The sequence below is a fragment of the Neolamprologus brichardi genome, chromosome 22, assembly GCF_056152115.1.
Source record: "Neolamprologus brichardi isolate AB-2024 chromosome 22, ASM5615211v1, whole genome shotgun sequence".
NCBI lineage: Eukaryota > Metazoa > Chordata > Actinopteri > Cichliformes > Cichlidae > Neolamprologus > Neolamprologus brichardi.
The window spans coordinates 33,186,388-33,207,972 of NC_142124.1; the positions used below are offsets into that span (position 1 = coordinate 33,186,388).

A 21,585-nucleotide genomic window follows, 5' to 3' on the forward strand; every position below is an offset into this window, starting at 1 on the left:
TAAAGAACATAGGCGGACTTTTTTAAAGTACTGTATCCAAGCTGGGAAAGAGAAGAGCAGGCTGCATTTTCCCCTCGCTAATAAAGACCCGCTCCCCCTCCTCCTCATGTATGCGCCGGTGTTCGCACGGTTAAGGGTTAATGCCACACCCAATCCCAGAAGCTGCAACGCAGTTTCAGCAGGATGCCGTCAATCATTCTCAGGATCGTAGCTCCTCCCACAGCTCCTAGAGTAACAGACACACGGCCTCCGCTCTCCAGTCCTTTAGACGCAACTTTATTTCTTTGAAATACAAACATTCAGTGAAAAACGGGCACCAAGCTTTAGCTCTCGGGGCCTTGACAACTGTGCTAAGCTTCAGATGGGTTTTATTAGTTACTTAGACTTGTTTCTGAGTTAGTCTTTGATATAAGTATATTAGCTTATTACTGGAGAACCGGCTCTGAAAGCCAGAGACAACCATCCATGTGTTCATCAACTTTCCTCCACATCGTGACTGTGGCTGTGTCCCATTTCAGGGTGTGCACGCTTGAAGTACGCGCACTACGTACGGTGCGTACTATAAGTACGAGAAGTGCGGAAGTGAGAGGCTTGTGAAATGGGACGGTCTATGCTTCGTCGCGCTGTTCAGGTTGCCTAGCAACCATGATACTAACCGCGAGACACGTTACATACAGCTTTGTTTGATAGAAATGAAGGAGAAAAATGTTGGTCATTCATTTTTGTCATGACATCACTTTGATTAGTTGAGTATCTGAGGCTGAGACCACAGGACTGTAAAACATGATTGTTGGGCTTCATTTCTGTACTGAACAGTTATTTAAGATTAGTTAGTAAATAATAATTAGTTAATGTTGTTCATGAGACTAAAGTCATCTCACTATGGTAATGTAAATATAATATGGCCAATATTATAGTATTGTCAGATTATTATGAGATATATATATATATATATATATATATCACTGACTTTCAGCTTGTTGTGTTTGTGGATATATGACTGACTTTAATTATCCATAAAATCATCAGATTCTCTGTAAGATTAAGGTCGGCTATATGTATATTTAGAAGTAGAGGCTTTAAAACCAAGTTAATGCTGAAAGTACAAACATCACTAGTGTCACATAACTTTCCCGTGAAAAAAGTTTACACGATCTCTATCATGTAAACACGAGCAGCTCTTGTATTCTGTATGTTACCTCAATGTTGGGAATATCAGCATCCAGAATAATGTAGAGAAAGGATACTTTGCGTGGTCTCCTCCTACTTTCAGGACCCCGGGGGATGTTACCTGATGTTGGCAGCTGGCAGGCTCCCTTGCACTGAAACATGTATCTCTCACCCTGTGCAGTACTGTAGTACTTTGTGCAAAGTTCATGTTATTAGTTATATTATGATTATTCCACAGCCGTCCACGCTGTGCTGAGTCACCTAGAGCAGCAGCAGAGCTGCGTCTGAATGCTCTTCGTGGACTACAGCTCCGCCTTTAATACAATCATCCAGGACATCCTCATCACCAAACTGGTCACTCTCAGCATCCCTCCTCTCACATGTGCCTGGATAAAGGACTTTCTCACAAACCGGCCCCAGACTGTAAGGCTCCGCCCTCACCTCTCCTCCACTCGCACACTGAGCACCGGCTCCCCACAGGGCTGTGTGCTGAGCCCCCTCCTGTATTCTCTCCACACCCACAACTGCAGTTCGACCCACAACAACACTCTCATCCTCAAGTTTGCTGATGACACCACGGTAGGACTCATCTCAAAGGGAGACGAGGCAGACTACAGAGAGGAAGTCCTGAAGCTGGCAGAAAACAACCTGACACTGAACACTAAGAAAACCAAAGAGCTCATTGTCGACTTCAGGAGACACTGACTTGGCCCCCTTTACATCAACAGGGAGCATGTGGAGAGGGTCCACACCTTCCGGTTCCTTGGTGTCCTCATCTCTGCTGACATCTCCTGGACAGACAACATCTCAGCGGTCGTCAAGAAGGCCCAACAGCGGCTGCACTTCCTGACGGTCCTGAGGAAGTAGAAGCTGAACTCCAACCTGCTGCTGACCTTCTACCACTCGTCCATTGAGAGCCTGCTGACCTACTGCATCACAGTACGGCAGCTGCACCAAGGCGGACAGAGCGAGGCTTCAGAGTGTAGTCAAGACAGCACAAAGATCATCGGCTGCCCTCCCCCCTCCCTGATGGACATTTATTCCTCCCGCTGCCTCAGCAGAGCAGCAAACATCATCAACGACAACTCACACATGCACCGATAACACAGCCCCCCCCCCCCCAGCATGTTTGCACTGAATAGGAGATGCTCTGTATCTTATTGTACAACCATATAGTGACAATAAAGGCATTCTGTTCTGTTCGGCATTTTTAGGCAAAGTTAGTCTTTGTTACCAAAACATTGAGAACAAAGCTAGATGGATGTACCCACTGTACTACTGACTCCTGTTTGCAGTACAGAAGCCACGACAAAGGAAGATGGATGTTTGGTTTCTCCAATACTGAGGTCCGAGCACTCCTCACAGCACTGGGGTTTTTCTTCCTACTGTAGCCAAGTGCTGCCTCATAGGGGTCATGTGATTCTCTACCATTGGTCTTTACCTCACAATGTAAAGTGCTTCAGACAGCCGTTGGTGTGATTTGGTGCCGTATCAGTTGTTTTGTCTTTTTATTGAATTCTTGATGTAACAGGCCAATTTTTCAGGATTTCAGTCTATCATGTTAGATTAATCCTCCTGGATTACATTTGAATAACAGGGCCCACCTTCCATCACCTATCTTTCAGTTTAATTTGATCTATACAGGCCCGAGTCACAACAACAAGGTGCGTCATACTGTAAAGACCCGACAATAACGGAGAAAAAAAACCAGCAATAAGTTGACCTATGAGCAAGCACCTGGTGACAGTGGGAAGGAAAAACTCCCTTGTAAGAGGAAGAAACCTCGGGCAGAACCAGGCTCTGGTGTGAGCGATCGGGCACAAAGGGAGAGAGAAGAGATTAGACGACACGAGACCAAACACATAGTGGGAGAGAGCATTTAATACAGGTGTGATGTCAGGCGGGGCAGCAGGAAGGAAGGAGATCCCCTTCTCTACTATACACTGGATGCTTGTATTCTTAAAAGAGCTCCGCTGTATGTTTAAGTCTTTTAAACAAACGCCAGCAGTATGAACGTTTAGCTCTAAATGTACAGTCACACCGATTAAAGTAGTTACCACCTCTGAAAAGTTTTAATGGTGAGCGGGAGCTGGTTGTACTTCCTGACCTTGTTTCCTGTCATTTGTGCAAAATATCTGCAAACCTTTGGAGCTCAGCTAAGCAAAGCAAAAGAGTCGAGCTTAGAAGAGGAAGTGGAGACGAGAGCAGGGTGAGCACAACGCCAGGAACTTGGATTTAAGCCGTGTTTTCAATGATGTGGCTGATAGCATAGATGGGTGAGCATTTTTAAGGCGTAATAGAGGAGAGGCTGTAACACGGCAGTAAGGAGATACTAGTGTTTTAACCAATCGTATCTGTAATACTATGCTGACTAAAGACTGAAGGTTGATTCTGGGGTTTGAACTGTTTCATTATCATAAAAACAATAATAAACGAGAGGTGTGAAATGTGCAGTCACATTAAAATGACACAGATGTATATCGTCCTTGTTAGCTTCTAAACTCGGTGCTCAGCTGAAGGTGGAAACCCTCCAGGTGCTCTTTAAGTTTCATCCTGACATCGTCCCGTATTTCCACGAACGCACCGTCTGAACTCTGCTCACTGTGTTGATCCGGCGCCGCCTCAGCTCTGGACACGCCCCCGCCGCTCTCTGTGAAGTATTCCACACCTTTTAGATCCAGTTCTGACAAAAGAACGTTTTTTTCTTCGCCGGCCACGTTCTCCACCGTGACAAAACGCTGCGGCTCGTCGTCGGTCGGGACAGTCAACAAGATCACCCGCCCGTCTGCGCTGTCCGGTAACCATAACAGCTGGTGCTGCAGGTCGCGGTGGTGATCCTGACTCGTCGCCTCAGACTCTCCGTGGCGTTTGTCAGAGAGCAGCTTCTGCTGAGAGCCTAGATAATGCAAACTCTGCTCGCCAGTTTGAAGGAAGCACACTCCAGCTGAGACCAGATGCTGAACACCTGGATTTTGCAACAACACTTGGGAACTTGTCACACTGGTATCACTGGTTTCTTCGTCTTTCCAGCTTGTTTCTTGCTGCCTATCTATCTGAACGTGATGCACACTCTCAGCTGTGTCACAGGAGCTCGTTGCAACGTTTCTCTGGGTGTTCGGTGAGTCCTCGTGCTCCAAATGCCCCCCACTCTGCCCCTTTCCACAGTACAAACAGTTTCCCTTGTCCGTCTCAGACCAGCTGCTGGACTCTGGTAGAAAATTACATCCTGTCTCCATTTGATCGACACATTTGTCCTCAATCAACTTTATATCTTTGGATTTAGCCTCATTCTCCTCTAGCTCAGGATCTCCTTTGTACTGTCTTTCTCCCCCCCCCTCTATGCAGCTTCCCCTGTTTTTGCAGCCGTTCTGTGACAGAAGCAGAATGTGCTCCAGTCGCTTATCACGGAGCCTCAGCACGCTGCTCCGCAGACGGCTTTCCCTCCGCCTGGCTGCGTGCAGTTGTCGTAGGGCTTTTTCCAAGCAGTCTACAACCTGGTCGTAACGTCTCCTCCACAACAGGGGGCAGAGCTGAGCGTAGCTGTGCTCCTTTGACAAGTAGAAGCCCGGAGGGGGGGGCAGACGTCTCATGTAACGTGACGGGGAAACGGGTCGAGGCTCTGGAGGCGGAGGACCGAGTTCTTGCTGCGACAGCTGCTCCAACCCTGATGTTTCTGGAGAAAATCCAGGCGTGTCTTGAGCAGTCTCCTCAGTGGAGCCCACTGACTTTTCAACCGTGGGTTCTTCTGCAGTGTGACGCTGGTTGATCTCCTGATGTGTGCCATCCTGTGCTCCTGAGCGGGAACTGCAGAAGAAACTGGGACCAATTAGTTTTTCCTGGACAACCAAATAGCCACGAACACTACAGCAGATTATGGATGAGTGTAGAGCTGGGCGATAGAACGATAACAATATTATTGTGAAATAACTTTTTCTCAATAGAAAAGTTAAACTATTGCGATAGACCTCATCTCTCTTGTCCTCTTAAAAAAAAAAAAGAACAGCCAATCCAAATTAAGTAGCGCAGAGCCGAACCAATCACAGCCGCAGCGTCACATCAGGTGACTTGTTACGTACGGCACAAGTGCCACATGTGTATTTGTTTGGGAAGCAGCCAGCCGCCGTGCCGCCCGGGTAATGGAGGAAATGAGTGTGCCGACTAGAGAAAAATCAACCGAGAGCGTGACCGAAGGTTACTGAAGAGAAAACAGATGATGGTTCCAACGCCGGAGAGATTGTCGAACGGAAGAGCCACAGAAGTTCTGTAGTGTGAAGGTATTTCTGCTGTTTCAAGTCTGACAAAAACAGAGTAGCGCACTGTAAAATGTGCCGAAAGCAAGTCTGGAAATACAATAAAGCGGTGCATGCTCAGTCTCTGACTGGAAGCGCTAATTCGTCATTCAGCTTTTGTCGACTAAAGTAACTGTTAAACTGTTTGAAAAGCTCAGCTATACAACAAGGAGAGATCGAGAATTTCCTTTTAGTTCTCAGTTTATTTGATATTGACAAAAGTTAGTCAATTTTGTCTGTTCTTCTGTAAAACAAACTAAGATTTATTTTTAGAATTAATATTTTGTTTCTAAGTGGAATTGACAATTTAGTAGTTTTGTTTGTTCTATTTTGAAACTTAAACACTTTAGCGGCTGCCTTTTGTGTAGTTTGCAATATTTGCCTTTATTTATCTGAAAAAGTCTCATGTTCCTTAAGTACATCTACCCTGTTGAACTTATTATGGGAAATAAATATTTAAATCAAAACAAGCTGCTGATTATTTCACATTTTACTTGTGAGCAACGGCACATTTAAATCTTACAAATATAGTTATTTGGCTTATATCGTGATATATATCGTTATCGCCTGAAATGAAAAAAACATATCGTGATATGAAAACATCGTATATCGCCCAGCTCTAGATGAGTGTATTATTTTTTATTTCTATTCAAACTGCAAATGCAGTAAAAGCATAAATGAACACTGTCAGTCATGGCCCGGCCTGTGGACCTCAACATAACTGATGCAGTGTGGAATCATCTTGACAGAGAATGAAACAAAAGTTATCTTTACACACTAACATTAATGTGTTTGCACATCTTTAAATGTTTCCTGTTTTTCTAGAAATACATGAAAAACTGAGTGACGGCTCAAAACCTTCACAGCACTGCAGGCTGTTTAACATCTCACATCATGACAGATGTAATGCTAACTGTAGGCCACGCCCACTGGGGTTCAAACCTTTAGGCACTCATTCATCAACACCTGCTCATTATGGTTTTTCAGTATGGATATATTTACCCTATTCAGTGACCACTTATAGTCATCTCAGATGATGATTACTTCAACCTTAATTAAAGTAAATCCCTCATCTCATCACCTCAAAGAGCTGGTCCTAGATCAGCCAGCTGGTCTCAGATCTTTTGCATGTAGAGCTGCCCCAGCACGTACTCGGTGCTCGAACCAAGAATCAGAGAGCTGCTGGAATTCTCATGTTTTCCTGATACTTAGTAACTAAAGTAACAATTTACTTATTATTATGTAATAATTATTATGCTTAATTACACCAAAAATCATTGCACTTTTGACTTGCAGGTATAACTGATGCTCCCGTAACAGAATCAGAAGAATAAAAGCGAACGTTAGAGTTGGTCTGTTCTTTCACAGAGCATCCTCACAGAGTGGGAACTGAAGCAAAGACTATGTATATATTAGGGCTGCCACGATTAGTCGACTATCAAAATCGTCGACGACTGATTTAATAGAGATTGAAAATGTGACGTCATTCAAGGGTAAAACCGCAAAGAATTCTGGGAACTCGTGGCAAGAGGTACTAGCGCACGCAGGCTTTCAATTGAAATCAGTTACACAGCGATAAAAAGAAACACAAAAAACTGTCAAGAAGCTGTTGTATTATTAACTGCAATAGCCGGTCGCATGACAGCCACGGGAAGCCGACGGGTAAAGAGATCGTTTTTTTATCGGATTACGTCGTTGAAGAGAAATTATTCGAGCCATGTTTCTGAAGTAAAAAGAGGCGACGGATGGCCTGGATTACAGCCATTCAAAGACCAAATATAACGTCCCAGAACATCCAGCTCACAGGTTAGTCTGCTCCAAGTATTTCCACAAAGGTCAGTGTTTTGTAGTAGTTAATACGTCATTTTTCATAACATAATTGGTGATATAGGTTACAAGCAAGTCTGGCGCTGAACAGAAATTGTGGCGCTATGCTATCACTAATTGCCCAGTACGATTACAGCATACAATATTATTGTCACTGCTACATTTCTGTAATGCGAACCAGAAATTATTTCCACTACTAATTAATTACCGTTGAGCTCAAAGGTCCTATTAATAAACGGTTAACGAATGTGTATTTATGAAGTCGATTTGTGAGACTGGTAAACTTATGATACGTACGATGGTCTGTCGTTCTACACGGTGCATTTCATGGTCCTGTACCCATCCGTCGGTAAACTGTTCCTGGGCTTGTTGCAGTGACCTGAAGTTACTAAACTTCACGAGTGTATGCACTCACTCCAAGAACCGTATGATTATAAATATGATCGTGGTGAAAGTTGGGCAGCACGCTAACGTATTTTGTCCACTCTGTGTGCTCGTAAGGGTATAAACCTTTCACTCCTTTGATTTTTTTCCTCGTATCTTTTCTTTGACTTTTCATCAAGTCTGTCTTTGTACGGTCCGGCATTGTTCTCCTTCGTTATGTACATAACTTTTTTGGGGGGCAAAGAAAAAGCAAGAAGGTATTGGAACCGGAGAATGAACGTTTTGCGGTGCTGCAAATGCTTGCATTTGATGCGGTACTTGGATTGTTTTGCCACGAGTTCCCGGCATGCAATGCACGAAAGTCACGTGGTCTGTCAATCTCTATAGTCGACGCGTCATTTGAAGCTTTGTAAGATCCCAAAAGACGCAGGAATAAGTAGCAGGATTTAAGAGTGTAATAACGGACTGAAACAGAAGATGGCAGCACTGCATGTACAAGGATGCCAGCTGCCGTTAAACACCGAAGAAGAAGAAACTGTCCCAGAATTCATAGCGCAGCCCAGCGCAGTTTCCAACAATGGCGGCAGCTAGTTAGTTTTAATATTACTCTTATTATTCTTTCTGGGTCACAAAATAAACGTTTAACATATTTTCAGGCGAGAATGTAGCTGTGTAAACCTCAAATATCTGCTCAGTTTATCAAGACACCACATATTTTCAAAAGCGCTCCGACGTTTTCGGAGACGTCTGTTACCCACTAGCTCGATAGCTAGCCGGGGGCTAGGCTCACTAGAGCCGTGAGAACACCGGACTCCCAGCTAATCGTTTTCAAACCCACTCAGGTTAAACATGATATATAAGTCACTTAGATAACTTAAAAATGTTATTGTTTGGCTTTTTTTTAGTATTTTATTTGTTCCTGAGTAAATCGGTTTGGCTGAGATTAAAGTTATAGTTTTTACACAGCTGAATAAACGTCAAGCAGACAGCTGATTATCAGAAGTGTGAGATGCTCGAGAATATACTCCGGTGTCCTGTTATATTTTAGATAGCAAGGAGTTTATTAAACTTCACCGAAACAATCTGCAAATTTCATTAAAATTTAATAAACTATCATCTTGTCTTTATTTTTAGTTAGCACATACCTTAAACACTTAAAGCTGTAAGCTAATGATAGTTATATAAGAGCAGATGCTGCTGGTGCAATAAGCTGTACTTTTACGTCCAATGGATGATGATCTGATTAGTCGACTAATCGCTAAAATAATCAGTGACTAGTCAACTATCAAAATAATCGTTTGTGGCAGCCCTAGTATATATATAACTATAAAATAATGAATCAGCTCAGAATCTGCTCACAGATGATGACAAACTATCAGCCTGTGTGAGGTTTGATTACCTGACAGGGATGTTGTCTTCTTTCTGCTGCCTTCCTGCTCTTTTGTGTTTGGCTGCTGGAGGGAAATCAAATAAAGTAGGAACTGCATCTTCCTTTAGTCGTCTGATTCCACTGTGTGAAAGCGTCAAAAGAAATACTTAGGCTGCTATCTTAACACTGCCATAACTGAAAACTACACCAACAGTTAACAACAGAAAATTCTGGTTTTAGTTGAAGTGGTGTCTGTGATCTGTGAAAGTCCAGCTGGTCGATACACACCTGCTTCCACTCAGCTCAAAACTCTCGGGTGGGAAGTGCTTTGAACAGAAATAGACAAAGTCCGTCTGAGGATCCCAGGAGTCTGCACGGTGAGAGTTACTGATCCAAAGGTTTCTCCGAGCCGCTCCTTTGGGTAACCTAGTAACACAACATCTGTGTTACATTCAGCTTCCATTTCAGGTCAAGTTCAATAAAGATATTATATTATAATATTTCAAAGAACATAACGTCACAACATCATCAGTACATCTCCATTTGAATGTGACTAACACCAGAGTCACACTGGGGACCTGGACACCAAGACACAGCCAAATTCACTGCGACCACGTGCCATGAACTTCCTGTTGAAAGCGTTGCTTTGACGATGGCGACCACGTGTGTGACCACTCGCAGAGATACTGGTGTAGGGCTGCTCGATTATGGCAAAAATTATAATCAGGATTATTTTCACTGAAATTGAGATCTCGATTATTTGACGATATTTATTTAACAATAATAATGTGTTGAATAATGACTTTAAAGATTATAAAAAAATAAAATAAAATAGTGCAAATGTTTGCAATATAAAAATAAATGTAAACATCTATGTTTAGTGAACTTTGCAGTGTTGCTCTGTGGTGCAGCTACGACACTGTAGCAAAGTTTACACACTGTGTCTACTTGATCCACGTCTGACTCAGAACCCATAATGTTTCCACACCACTCAAGTTTTTTACCTCTTTTCAACCAACAGCAGTCACTCTCCTCTCCAAATAACTTCTGCTCAGCTTTCCGAGCTTCCCTCGGGTCCTCTTAATCAGCGGTCTCCAACCCCCGGGCCTTGGACCGGTACCAGTCCGTGAGTCGTTTGGTACCGGGCCGCGAGAGTTGAGGCTCAGGTGTGAAATGTATAGTTTTCAGGGTTTTTATCGGTTTTCAGCGTTATTTTGTTATCGTTTTTATCGTTTACTCTGTTTTCCTGGGTCTTTTCACGTGTGTTATGAATAAATCTTCTTTTTTTGGTACCAGTACTAGTTTTATTTTGTTGTATTTATCCGCAACACCTTAAAGGCCGGTCCGTGAAAATATTGTCGGGCATAAACCGGTCCGTGGCGCAAAAAAGGTTGGAGACCGCTGCTGCTTGCTGTGACCCGTGTTTGAAATGCAGAGAGGTGCGCTCGATTTGCCACACGGAGCAGCGCGAGAGTAAAGCACGAGGGAGGGGCTAATAATCGGCCCAGATCGTAATCGAGATTAAAATTCGATTAATTGAGCAGCTCTATACTGGTGCATCAAAACTCAACAGCAACATGATGGAGCATGTCTGCTGTAGGTCTGAATGGGGTCAAAGTGGCAGCCACAGCAGGTACAATAAGTACTGAATTACTGTGTAATTTTAAAAGTATATAATGTATATTGTGTGTATTTATTATCTCACTCTGACTGCCTGTTTATGCCCGTCCTTCTCTTCAGTCATGCTGCTCTGCTGTACGGTAACTGCCCCTCGGGGACTGTCCGTGCCCTTCGCACCTCTCTTTCTTCTTCGTGCGTTACTTTTTCCTGAGTCATTTCTCATTATTACACATGACCTAATTTATGGACATCTATGGTTTGATTTCTTTGCATGTGTGGATTGGATGGGTTGTTACCAACATCTGGTGTGAATTTCACGTCAATAGCACCTTTACAAATAAATATACTTATGTTTAACACACTTATTGTACCTGCTGCACATGCAATCTGTCTGTGATAACATGGGAATTAACTTTGTTGCTGCCTGTTGTGTTTGTTTTGTCTGTATACACACAGGTTCACATTAACTACTTAGATTTATATTTCAGTCAGAAGCTCATAGATTAGACACATGCAGACAGGTTCCCGCGTACTCGCCTTGCGATTCAGCGTTTGAGCGTATTGTACATGTGGCTCAACAACTTGCATCCTCTTTCTAAATGTGAAAGATTTAATCAACCGTTGATTTTTCTAGTTATAAGGAGGTTGGGTATTATTATGATTAACTGCTCTAACTTTCCACATATTGCTGTTGCTATTTTGACCTGAACGTCAGCCTTGTGTGAACTGAGTGAAGATGAGAACAGGAGAAATGTAGATGTGCAGATGATCTGTGAGCTTTTGACTTCCTCTGTTTCATTCATGTGTCTAAACGTGTGAAAGAGAGAATGTGAATAAAAACAATAACTGGTTACTACACCCTGACACAAACATAAAGTGCTCACTTGTGAAAGGTGACGCCAGCGTTTCGAGTCTCATGGTTGTCCCTGGATTTGCAACCCCCTGCTGAACAATGTCTTGGCATCTGAAAGTAAAACAAAGAGTAGAAAAAGTAGAGAAATGGAGAGTTGATCATGGAAGGGGGTGTTATTTAGCAGAAAACACATTTTCCTGCTTCGAGATTTTATTTTGCTTTTTTAGTCTTATTGACCGTCAGTGTCGGTTCCTTTCTCTGCCTACCAGCTTTACAATGGTAGAAAACATTTACTCTGTATCAACTGATAGCAAGTAAAAAAAAGAAAAAAGAAATTAAAGACGGATGTTTGAATCTTTGTGTTTTTATTTTTCTCCCCAGCTCCTTAGTGTCCAACAACATCAAGCATTCGTCTGACTAAAGTCCCGTTTTCCATTGAAAAGCTGTTTCAGGCTAACAAATAGATTAATACTCATTCTCATTTAAAGACTCAAATTTAGAGAAACAAAATTTGAGTCTTTAAAAGGGGTGGGGTGGGGTATGGACACGCTACACCTAACACAGGCGGGAGGGGGGGGCGGGGGGGTGTCATGCCTGTGTTGGTGTGTTGCCAACATTAGCATTAAGAATATGATCGATATCGAAAAGGATAGAAATGTTTTTGTTTCCACCCCACAGTTGTTCCAAACTTCATGCCCCGCCCCCTCCTCACTCGTCCAATCACGGAGTTGCTGATCGCGGTGTGCAGTATCGATTCGTTTGCCCTGATCTGTCACCATCTCAGTGAATCATACCTGATTAACCCCCTGTAGCTTCAAACAACCGAGTAAACGGGACTAGCTGGTCCTCGATCACCTGGCGGTGCAGGTTCAGGTACACATGACCGAGCCGCCTGGCGGCGCATCACACGCTGGACATTTAACGGGGTTTTCTGCTGTTTCTGTAACGAGCAGGCGAAGGGCCTAAATGCTAAACCGCCATTACGGAAGGTCTTGTTTTCGGTTGTAACGCATTTCAGTTCACGGAAGTGTATATTATTTAAATAATAACATTAATAATAAAAAAAATATCAAACCCAGCTGTTGACCTCAGAATGATGGCTGAATTTGTTTCTTCTTTCTTCATCTTCCGCTTCCTTCTTCTTCCTCCTGCCCTGCTCTGCCACTTTTACCACCGTGATGGTCGCATTACTGCCACCTACTGGACTGGAGTGTAAGCGTCCCTTCTGTGGTTCTGCCCCCCAGAGTAAAATCTGAACTGCTGTCCTCATATAAAGCCTCCTCTCTCTCTCATACTTATCAGAGATGAGGGAGACATAAACTCTGATACATAAATTCTTCATGTAGTCACTCTGAATTATAATTTCCTTAATTTTTACACTGCTTTCCTATTACTCTTAGTGTTCATTTTAATTTGAAACAATATATTTATATTGTGTTGCAAATAATGAAATATCTTGTCATTCTTTACAATATAAAGCACCATGAGGCGACTGCTATCATGATTTGGCGCTATATGAATAGAAAAGAATAGAACAGAATAATTATTACTGCTATAAGTGCTACTGTAATGTCAGCTGTGGTAAGTATTTCAGTGAAGGTGGACGGTTGACAGCCTCCAGCTGCCTTGCTGTCCACAGAGTCATCGCGTCACAGATTATTTCCTAACAAAAATAACTTCAGTTTAAAACAAACAAAAAAACAAGTTGAGTGCCAAAGGTTCAGCAGACCTGCACTGTGCTACTATGGTCAGTGGTCATAGTAACTGTGATGGACCGAGTTGAAAAACAGGAGGAGTCCCATTAGAAAAATATAGTTTCCATTTATTTAACCCCCAAAAATTATATTTACTAGAGTAATAAATGTTGAGCTCATAAAAGAGGTCAAAGAAACAAAACTGAACTCAGGCACAGACCGCAAACTTAACGACCCAAATGACTGCTACAAACAAACATAACTGACCTAAACATGCAATGACATACAAGGGTATATGTAATGGCTGATCAGACCATTGTGACACATAAGGGGTAACAAACAAACACAATCATAAATCACAAACGATGCAGCGCAATCTAGTTTGTTAATAAACTAAACACCAAAGAAGAAAGTCAAAAACCCCATTAAAGCCCTAAACTGAAATATTTAATTAAATACAAATACTTTGTTTTTAAAGTAAAGAAAACACACATTCTCCCCTTCAGCAGGAAGTGGTGGTGTGGTCCAGTTATCTTCCTTTTCATTTAATGGTTTCAAACCCTGGCTACCATCTTTTGTCCAGCAACTCCCAGAGATGATGGCAGGTAAGAAATAAAAAGACAAATGTTAGTCAGAAATCAAAGAAAGAAATCACAACAAAAGTCGCCTCAAGGCGCTTCATAGATACAGAGAAAAACCCAACAATCATATGACCCCCTATGAGCAGCACTTTGGCGACAGTGGGAAGGAAAAACTCCCTTTTAACAGGAAGAAACCTCCAGCAGAACCAGGCTCAGGGAGGGGCGGGGCCATCTGCTGTGATTGGTTGGGGTGAGAGAAGGAAGACAGGATAAAGACATGCTGTGGAAGAGAGACAGAGATTAATAACAGATACGATTCAATACAGAGAGGTCTGTTAACACATAGTGAGTGAGAAAGGTGACTGGAAAGGAAAAACTCAATGCATCATGGGAATCCCCGGCAGCCTACATCTATTGCAGCATAACTAAGGGAGGATTCAGGGTCACCTGGTCCAGCCCTAACTATATGCTTTAGCAAAAAGGAAAGTTTGAAGCCTAATCTTAAAAGTAGAGATAGTGTCTGTCTCCTGAATCCAAACTGGAAGCTGGTTCCACAGAAGAGGGGCCTGAAAACTGAAGGCTCTGCCTCCCATTCTACTTTTAAATACTCTAGGAACAACAAGTAGGCCTGCAGAGCGGGAGCGAAGTGCTCTAATAGGGTGATATGGTACTACAAGGTCATTAAGATAAGATGGGGCCTGATTATTTAACACCTTGTATGTGAATACATAAGTAAACTAAATGTGCTTACAAATAGAACAAATGTATCCAAACCAATCAATAAAGTTATTGGTAACTAAAATGTATTACTATGTTCAAATGAAGAAGGAAAATACAAAAGTTACCGACTTTAGAGTGGGCACGGGTTTGACCATCACAGTAACAGAGTAAAATAAGTCCATGAAGGAACAGGGAAAAGCATACTAACAGTGCAGTCAACACTTGGATAAATAACTGCTGTTATTTATTTTTTTCCATTATTACATGTTGCGCCATATGTTAATATGGGCTGTGCTCACATACATGTATGTCCATGTTTGAAGTGTGAAACCTACCAGCCAGCACACGGTACCTTCACTGCACCTTGTGTAAATGCATACACTGCCGAGCACCATATGGACATGCTGCACCTAACGCAGGCGTGGGTAGCGATGTGAATATGTTGGAGATGTAAATGCAGCGCGTTTTATAACTGTCCTACAGGAAACACCTACATCCTTGTCTGGGCATTTAATTGTGTGATCAAAAAAATAATTTTTTGTTAAAAAACTCCCAAACGTGTCGTGATGCGTGTACAACACCAGTAATCAAAACGTGACTGTGTGATCATCTGTGAGGGCCACAGGTGAGTGGATCACAGTCACTGGTCGTTGTTCAAACGAACAGGTTCATGTGTGAAACTGCTTGTTCGACTCCCATTTATAAATGTAATACTTAATAGTTTGACATATTTCCATCGTCTTGTAAAATTTCAAGTTTTTAAAATGGTTTCATTTTGCTGCTCAGCAAACAGCAAATGTAGTCTATACTAAAATTTCACAGACGGACGAACACTGTGAGCGTGTGTGTGTGTGTGGATGCGTATGTGTGTGAGTGTGAGGGGGCGGTGATGATTCAGAAGTCAGATTTCTCACAGGAACAGTCACTTCACTAAAAGCAGAAACACACTGCAGTTGGCTAGTGAGGACAGACTATTCTTTTTCCTCTTTGATGGAGAATTGAATGATTTACAGAAAACTACACAAACTTTCAAACTGAATATTTCATTTCGACTCGCTCGCTGCTTTTTCAGTCGGTCTTGAGAAAGTGCGTTATGTCCAGAGTTACCAATCTGTCAAAACTGCGTCAGGAGAGGATGCGGGAGATCAACCTGCGGGTAAGTTGGCATGTTCTCGAGTTCTGGATTAATAATAAAGATTACAGCATCGGTGGCTTTGTTGGACATATTTTGACGACAGGCGAGAAAGCACATTTACAAAATCTTGTGATTGTTAGAACGTGTGTTCATTAATACAGTATTGTTCGTGGTTTTGTCTCCACCCCCACTCACACTTCCTCACTCCTTCACCCGCTTTTGCACTCTGAACCATAAATTATGTCATTTCCGTGTTGTGACAGAGAGCCAGCTCTGGAAAGACACGAGCACAGGGCAGATCACTGGGCCTCATGCAGCTGCATGGGCTGCAGCTAAGTCTACATGCAGCATGTAGGTGGTTGTGAGTATGTTTGCTTGTACACTGTGTGCGAGCTCCTCGGACTATATTTGACTATAGCAACTGTTGCCATAGAAATGGCTGTGACTGTGTGCTGTTACCAGTTTCTGTTGAGCTTTCTTGGCGCAACAAAGACATTTTCTTTGTTGGGGACGATGTCTCGCCTCCAGTCTCCATGCTTGGGGACACTACTTGCGATCAGGCTGACTATGGTGGTGGTTCCCATTGTCGAGATGAGGAGCTGAAGGAATTTTTCCAATTACAGGTTGTTTCACACACTCAGTCTTTCTGGGGATGTTTCTTCGAAACGATGATTCTTTAAGTGTGCCGTGTATTTTCAGCATTCCCAAAAAGTGCTATAGGGAAGTCTAATATGATTTTACTGGACCTCTGAAATCGTCATCAGGGTCAAAAAGGTCAAACTTTAATGGCAGGACTTCTTTGAGCAGTTTTGTAGGAATGGGGTCTAAAATACATGCTGATGGTTTGGAGGAAGTAATTATTGAAGTTAAGAAAAAGAGTCTAAATGAACATCAATGGTACTAAGAGTAGCTGTAGATAATATTTAAGAGTTACTTTAATTTTCCCACAAGGGAATAATTTGGGTGTGACAGCAGCAAGAGAGACACATATACAAACAAACAGTACACAAGACACAGAACAGAAACACACAATTTTTACATAATTACAACAAGGACAATAGTTACCAAAAGCAGAGTACTGTACAGTTATTGAAATGAAATAAAATTAAATACAGATAAAAGGCAAACCCAGGTTATAATGTGAATCTGTTGATAAAATACTGCAGTTACAGCGCAGATGTAAACATCTGTTTGTTGGGAGCAGTTCAGATTGTGCAGTCTGACAGCTGCAGGGAGGAAGGAGCTGCGGAAACGCTCCTTCATGCATCGAGGATGCAGCAGTCTGTCACTGAAGCAGCTCTGCAGCAACATCTACATGCATGGGCTGGGAGACTCTGTCCATCAGAGATGTTATTTTGGCCAGAGTCCTTCTGTCTCCCACCACCTGCACTGGGTCCAGGGTGCATCCCAGAACAGAGCTGGCCTTCCTCATGAGTCCAACCTCTTCCTCTCAACTGCCGATAAACTACTGCTCCAACATACAACACTGTAAAAAATGACAGAGTCATAGAAGGTCTTTAAAAGCGCTCCCTGGACACCAAATGACCTCAGCCGCCTCAGCAGGTAGAGTCTGCTCTGACCCTTCCTGTAAACAGCATCAGTGTTGTGGCTCCAGCCCAGTTTATTATTCAAGTGAACACCCAGGTACCTATACGAGTCCACTATCTCAATGTCCACTCCCTGGATGTTCACCGGTGTCAGTGTGGTGGGTCTGTGTCTCTGGAAGTCCACCACCAACTCCTTGGTTTTCCCGAGTTTATCAGCAGGTGGTTCTGCTGACACCAGTCCACAAAGTCCAGAGTCCACTGTCTGTACTCTGAGTCGTCCTCACCTGTGATGAGGCCGAGTATGGCAGAGTCGTCAGAGAACTTCTGTAGGTGGCAGCGTGGGGAGTTGATAGAGAAGTCTGCAGTGTAGAGGGTGAAGAGGAACGGTGCCAGCACAGTTCCCTGTGGGGCCCCCGTACTGCAGACCAGCGACACAGCCCTGTGTCCTCACAAACTGTGGACGTTCTGTGAGGTAGTCCAGTATCCACTGGGACATGTGGTGGTCCACTCCTGATAGCTCCAGCTTGTCTCTCAGGAGTCGTGGCTGGATGGTGTTGAAAGCACTGGAGAAATCAAAGAACATGATCCTCACAGTGCTTCCAGGCTTCTCCAGGTGAGTCAGAGCTCGGTGCAGGAGGTAGATGATGGCGTCCTCCACCCCAATGCCAGGCTGGTAAGCAAAGTGGATCCAATGAAGACCTCACCAGGGGGCGCAGATGGTTTAGAACCAACCTCTCGAGGGTCTTCATCAGATGTGATGTCAGGGTTACCGGCCTGTAGCTGCTGAGGTCCTTGGGATGGGAGGTCTTTGGTACCTGTACCACACAGGAGGTCTTCCACAGCTGTGGAACTTTCCCCAGTGACAGGCTCAGGTGGACCAGATATCCTAGGATGGCACACAGTTCATCTGTGCAGCACCTCAGGAACCTGGAGCTGATGTCATCTGGACCCTTCCGCACCTTGATCATGCGAAGCTCGTTCCTCACTTGAAGTGCAGAGATAGAAAGAGAGGATCTTGGGGGAGGGGGGTGTATGTTGGAGTCCACAGAAGCAGGGGGTGGGTGTGATGGCTGGGAGCTGAGAGGTGTGAAGTCCTGAGAAGAAGGACAGGCAGTCCCTGAAGATGAAGGAGATTGCAGCAGGGGGGGACGATGCTGGGGGAGGGGTGGGTGGTTGATCAAACCTATTCAAATATTTATTTAGGTCATTCACCCAGCCCAAGTCTCCTGCAGCCTGGGGGGTTGGTTTTTGTCCTGAGATTGTCTTCAGGCTGTTCCAAACCCCTCTGATGTTGTCCTGTTGCAGCTCTTCCACCTTCCTGCTGTAGTTTTCCTTCCCTTGCCTTATCTTCCATTTCAGCTTCTTCTCAGCTCCTGTTTGTCTCCAGATCTAAAGACTCTCTTCTTCTCCCTGAGGAGAGGCTTTACTTCAGGATGTATCCATGGCTTGTTGTTAGAAAAACACCGTACCTTCATGATGGGTACGGTGTTGTCCACACAGAAGCTCATGTGATCTGTAATGCAGTCTGTGATGCTGCTGAGGTCATCCTCCAAAGGGCTGCAGAGGTTGTCCCACACAGTAGAACAGAAACAGTCCCTCAGAGCCTCTTCAGTCTCTGCCGACCATTTTTTAACTGTGCGTTTCACAACTGGTTCTCTGTGTACTACAGGTTTATCCACAGGGCTGCACATAAGTGTCTGCAGGTGCACATTCGCTGTCAAAATAAAAGACGCGACGCAAAGAAGTTGCAACGCGTGTTTGTGTACATAAGATTTTCTGGAGGAGGACAGACGTTTGTTTAGAACTCTTAAAGATGTTGAAGAAGCTCCTTTAAGCAGTTACTCTGGTGTTCCTCCACCTCCAAAGAATAGCAGAAGGAGTCTGAACCACAAAAGAAGCGCGTATTCTCGGAAAAGTGGTTGCAGGAGGTGAGCTGGCTTCAAACAAATGATGAACGCACAGAGATGTGGTGCAGAATGTGCCGTGAAAAATCCCACTCTAGTGGACAAAAACAGCCTTTATATGGACGCAAACGCACGTTTCAACTTCTTATCTGGTGCACGTCTTTTATTTTGACAGCGAATGTGACCTGTGGACCACTTATGTGCAGCCCTGATTATACACAGGCTGGAGATGAACCAGGGGAGGGAGAGGTGATGAGCTGTACGCCTCCTTGGTGTTGGCATACAATAAGTCCAATGTTTTATTGTCTCTGGTGTGGCAGGTGACATACTGGGTGAAGGTGGGGAGAGTGGAGGACAGGGAGATGTGATTTAAGCCCCCAGAGATCAGGTGTGTTTGGAGTCTGGTTACAGTGTGCAGGACCTCACAGGCCGCTGCAGCGTTAGCAGAGGGCGGGGCATGCACAGCTATCATAATGACGTGTGGAAACTCTCGCTGTAGACAGTACGGTCTCATGCTAACCGTCCAGGCTTTATAACTATGAGCTACAAGCAAACTCTGATGGGCAACATTAAGTGGCAAACCTTAAATTTGTGCTGGAATGACTCTGTGACAGCAGAAATGTGCATAAACTAGTTATGGTAGGACGTTTTGCCGAAGAAGGATGGTTTGTCAGAACACTGGAAGTATCATCTACATGGTGATGGTTGTGATCATTACTAGTTAATGTTAAAGGGATGGTTGGCTCAGCAGAGCTCTGACTGTCAGCCTGGCTACAGAGCTGCAGAGAAATCTCGGGCTGTTCTTATTTACTTCAATAGGTGATGAATAGTCAGATGTTCTGGCTTTATGGAAGATTTGTTTATGGCCAAGTTAACTGAACGTGTAGTTTTTAGTAATAAACGGATAATTTGCTCCTCTTTCATCCCACTCTGTCTTTAGACTCATGCTCTGATGTAAATAAGCAGAAGTAATTTCACAGATGTTAAGTAGCAGATCGGTGCATAAGCTCTACTTTCTCTCAGTAAATGTGTGTGAATAATTATTTCGTATTACAAGTTTTTTACGTTCTGTTTCATTTTCAGAATAAAGAGCGAGAGCGCATGAGGGAGCGAGAGAAAGCTGCAAGGGAGAGTGTGGTGCTCAAGCCCAACGGTCACCTCTTTACATCTCTGACAGTGTCAGGAACCACACTCTGCTCAGCATGCAACAAGAGCATCACTGCAAAGGAGGCTCTCTGCTGCCCCAGTAAGTAACACGCTAGTTATTCCACCACTGTCTCATCGTTATGCTTTATATAGTGTAGTATGACGATAAAGCCAGAGACACAAACCTCAGAACAAAGTTCTCTCTATGTCTAAAAACACAGGACGTGCACTGAGTTATGCGTCACCTCTATCCTGGTTTTTTAGTATTTGGTCCCTTTTTATTAACTGAATTAGACTTTAATCATGGTGATCGTGGCTCAAGAGTTGGGAGTTCGTCTTGTAATCGGAAGGTTGCCGGTTCGAGCCCCGGCTTGGACAGTCTCGGTCGTTGTGTCCTTGGGCAAGACACTTCACCCGTTGCCTACTGGTGGTGGTCAGAGGGCCCGGTGGCGCCAGTGTCTGGCAGCCTCGCCTCTGTCAGTGCGCCCCAGGGTGGCTGTGGCTACAATGTAGCTGCCATCACCAGTGTGTGAATGGGTGGATGACTGGATGTAAAGCGCTATATAAATACAGGACATTTACCATTTAAAAGGAGGGAGACAGGAGGGGTATTTAAGGCCATTACATTAATATTTAATTCTTAAATTAAACTACAAAAAACTATTTACGGTCAAAGATGAAGAGACCTGGTTCCACTCTTATTCTGAGTCAGTCTTCACTTTAGTCACAGGAAACAGAGAAAACCCAACAATCACATGTCCTTTTATGAGCGAGCACTTTGAAAACAGCGGGGAGGAAAACGCCCTTTAAAACAGGAAGAAACGCCCAGCACACCCAGGCTCAGGGAGGGGGGGCGCCGACCGCATCGTGACTACATCAGCAGTCACAGTAGTGCTGATGGGAGAATCTGTATTATAATTTGATGACTGAAGACACAAAGAGCAGTGAACACAGTTACAACAATCGGAGTTTTTGCTATTTGTTTTTATCACAGTGTGACGATGACGTCAGTCCACTCTTATTCTCAGTGTTTGGATCAGAGCTACTGGTTGGCTGCAGGCTGTGTGCTCATGCACAGTATATGTATAAACTCACAGCTTATCATGTGTGATAAAATACTGTTGTTAAGTGAAGTTTGTTTTAATCTAAACTGTGAGCCAAACAAGTTGTCATCAGTGCATACGACTTTCTGTAAGCTGTTTCCCGTACATTTCTACAGCGTCACTGAGGTCTGATGTGTTTCCACATCACAATTGTTGGTTTAACCAGTGGCTTCCTTTGGTGTTTTAAAAATGCAGGTAAAATAAGCACTGAATAGTTTCTGGATAAATAAAGACGAGGAGCCT

The 21,585-nt window shown here is 43.7% G+C and overlaps 2 protein-coding genes across 7 annotated transcripts in view; one reads left to right on the plus strand and one right to left on the minus strand.

Moving 5' to 3' along the window:
• Positions 1-2,711: 2,711 nt before the first annotated feature.
• Positions 2,712-12,667, minus strand: thap7 (THAP domain containing 7). Of its 4 annotated transcripts, XM_087834780.1 has the most exons (6): positions 12,588-12,667; position 12,422; positions 11,544-11,623; positions 9,328-9,465; positions 9,070-9,180; positions 2,712-4,974 (listed from the first exon to the last, which is right to left on the minus strand). In XM_087834780.1, the coding sequence occupies exons 1-6, from the start codon at positions 12,635-12,637 to the stop codon at positions 3,660-3,662; spliced, it is 1,695 nt and encodes a 564-aa protein (XP_087690906.1). In that variant the 5' UTR covers positions 12,638-12,667; the 3' UTR covers positions 2,712-3,659. The 4 variants fall into 4 exon arrangements, with proteins under 4 accessions (XP_087690906.1, XP_087690903.1, XP_087690905.1 ...); XM_087834777.1 differs by lacking the exon at position 12,422 and having other exon boundaries at positions 12,600-12,667; XM_087834779.1 differs by lacking the exon at position 12,422 and having other exon boundaries at positions 12,588-12,629.
• A 2,751-nt stretch (positions 12,668-15,418) lies between these two features.
• arhgef2a (Rho/Rac guanine nucleotide exchange factor 2a) overlaps positions 15,419-21,585 on the plus strand; it is a 35,176-nt gene continuing 29,009 nt past the window's right edge. For all 3 annotated transcript variants that reach the window (XM_087834783.1, XM_087834781.1, XM_087834782.1), the window contains exons 1-2: positions 15,419-15,663; positions 20,177-20,339. In XM_087834783.1, coding sequence (XP_087690909.1) covers positions 15,601-15,663; positions 20,177-20,339 — 226 coding nt within the window. In that variant the 5' untranslated portion in view covers positions 15,419-15,600. The remainder of the gene's footprint in view (positions 15,664-20,176; positions 20,340-21,585) is intronic.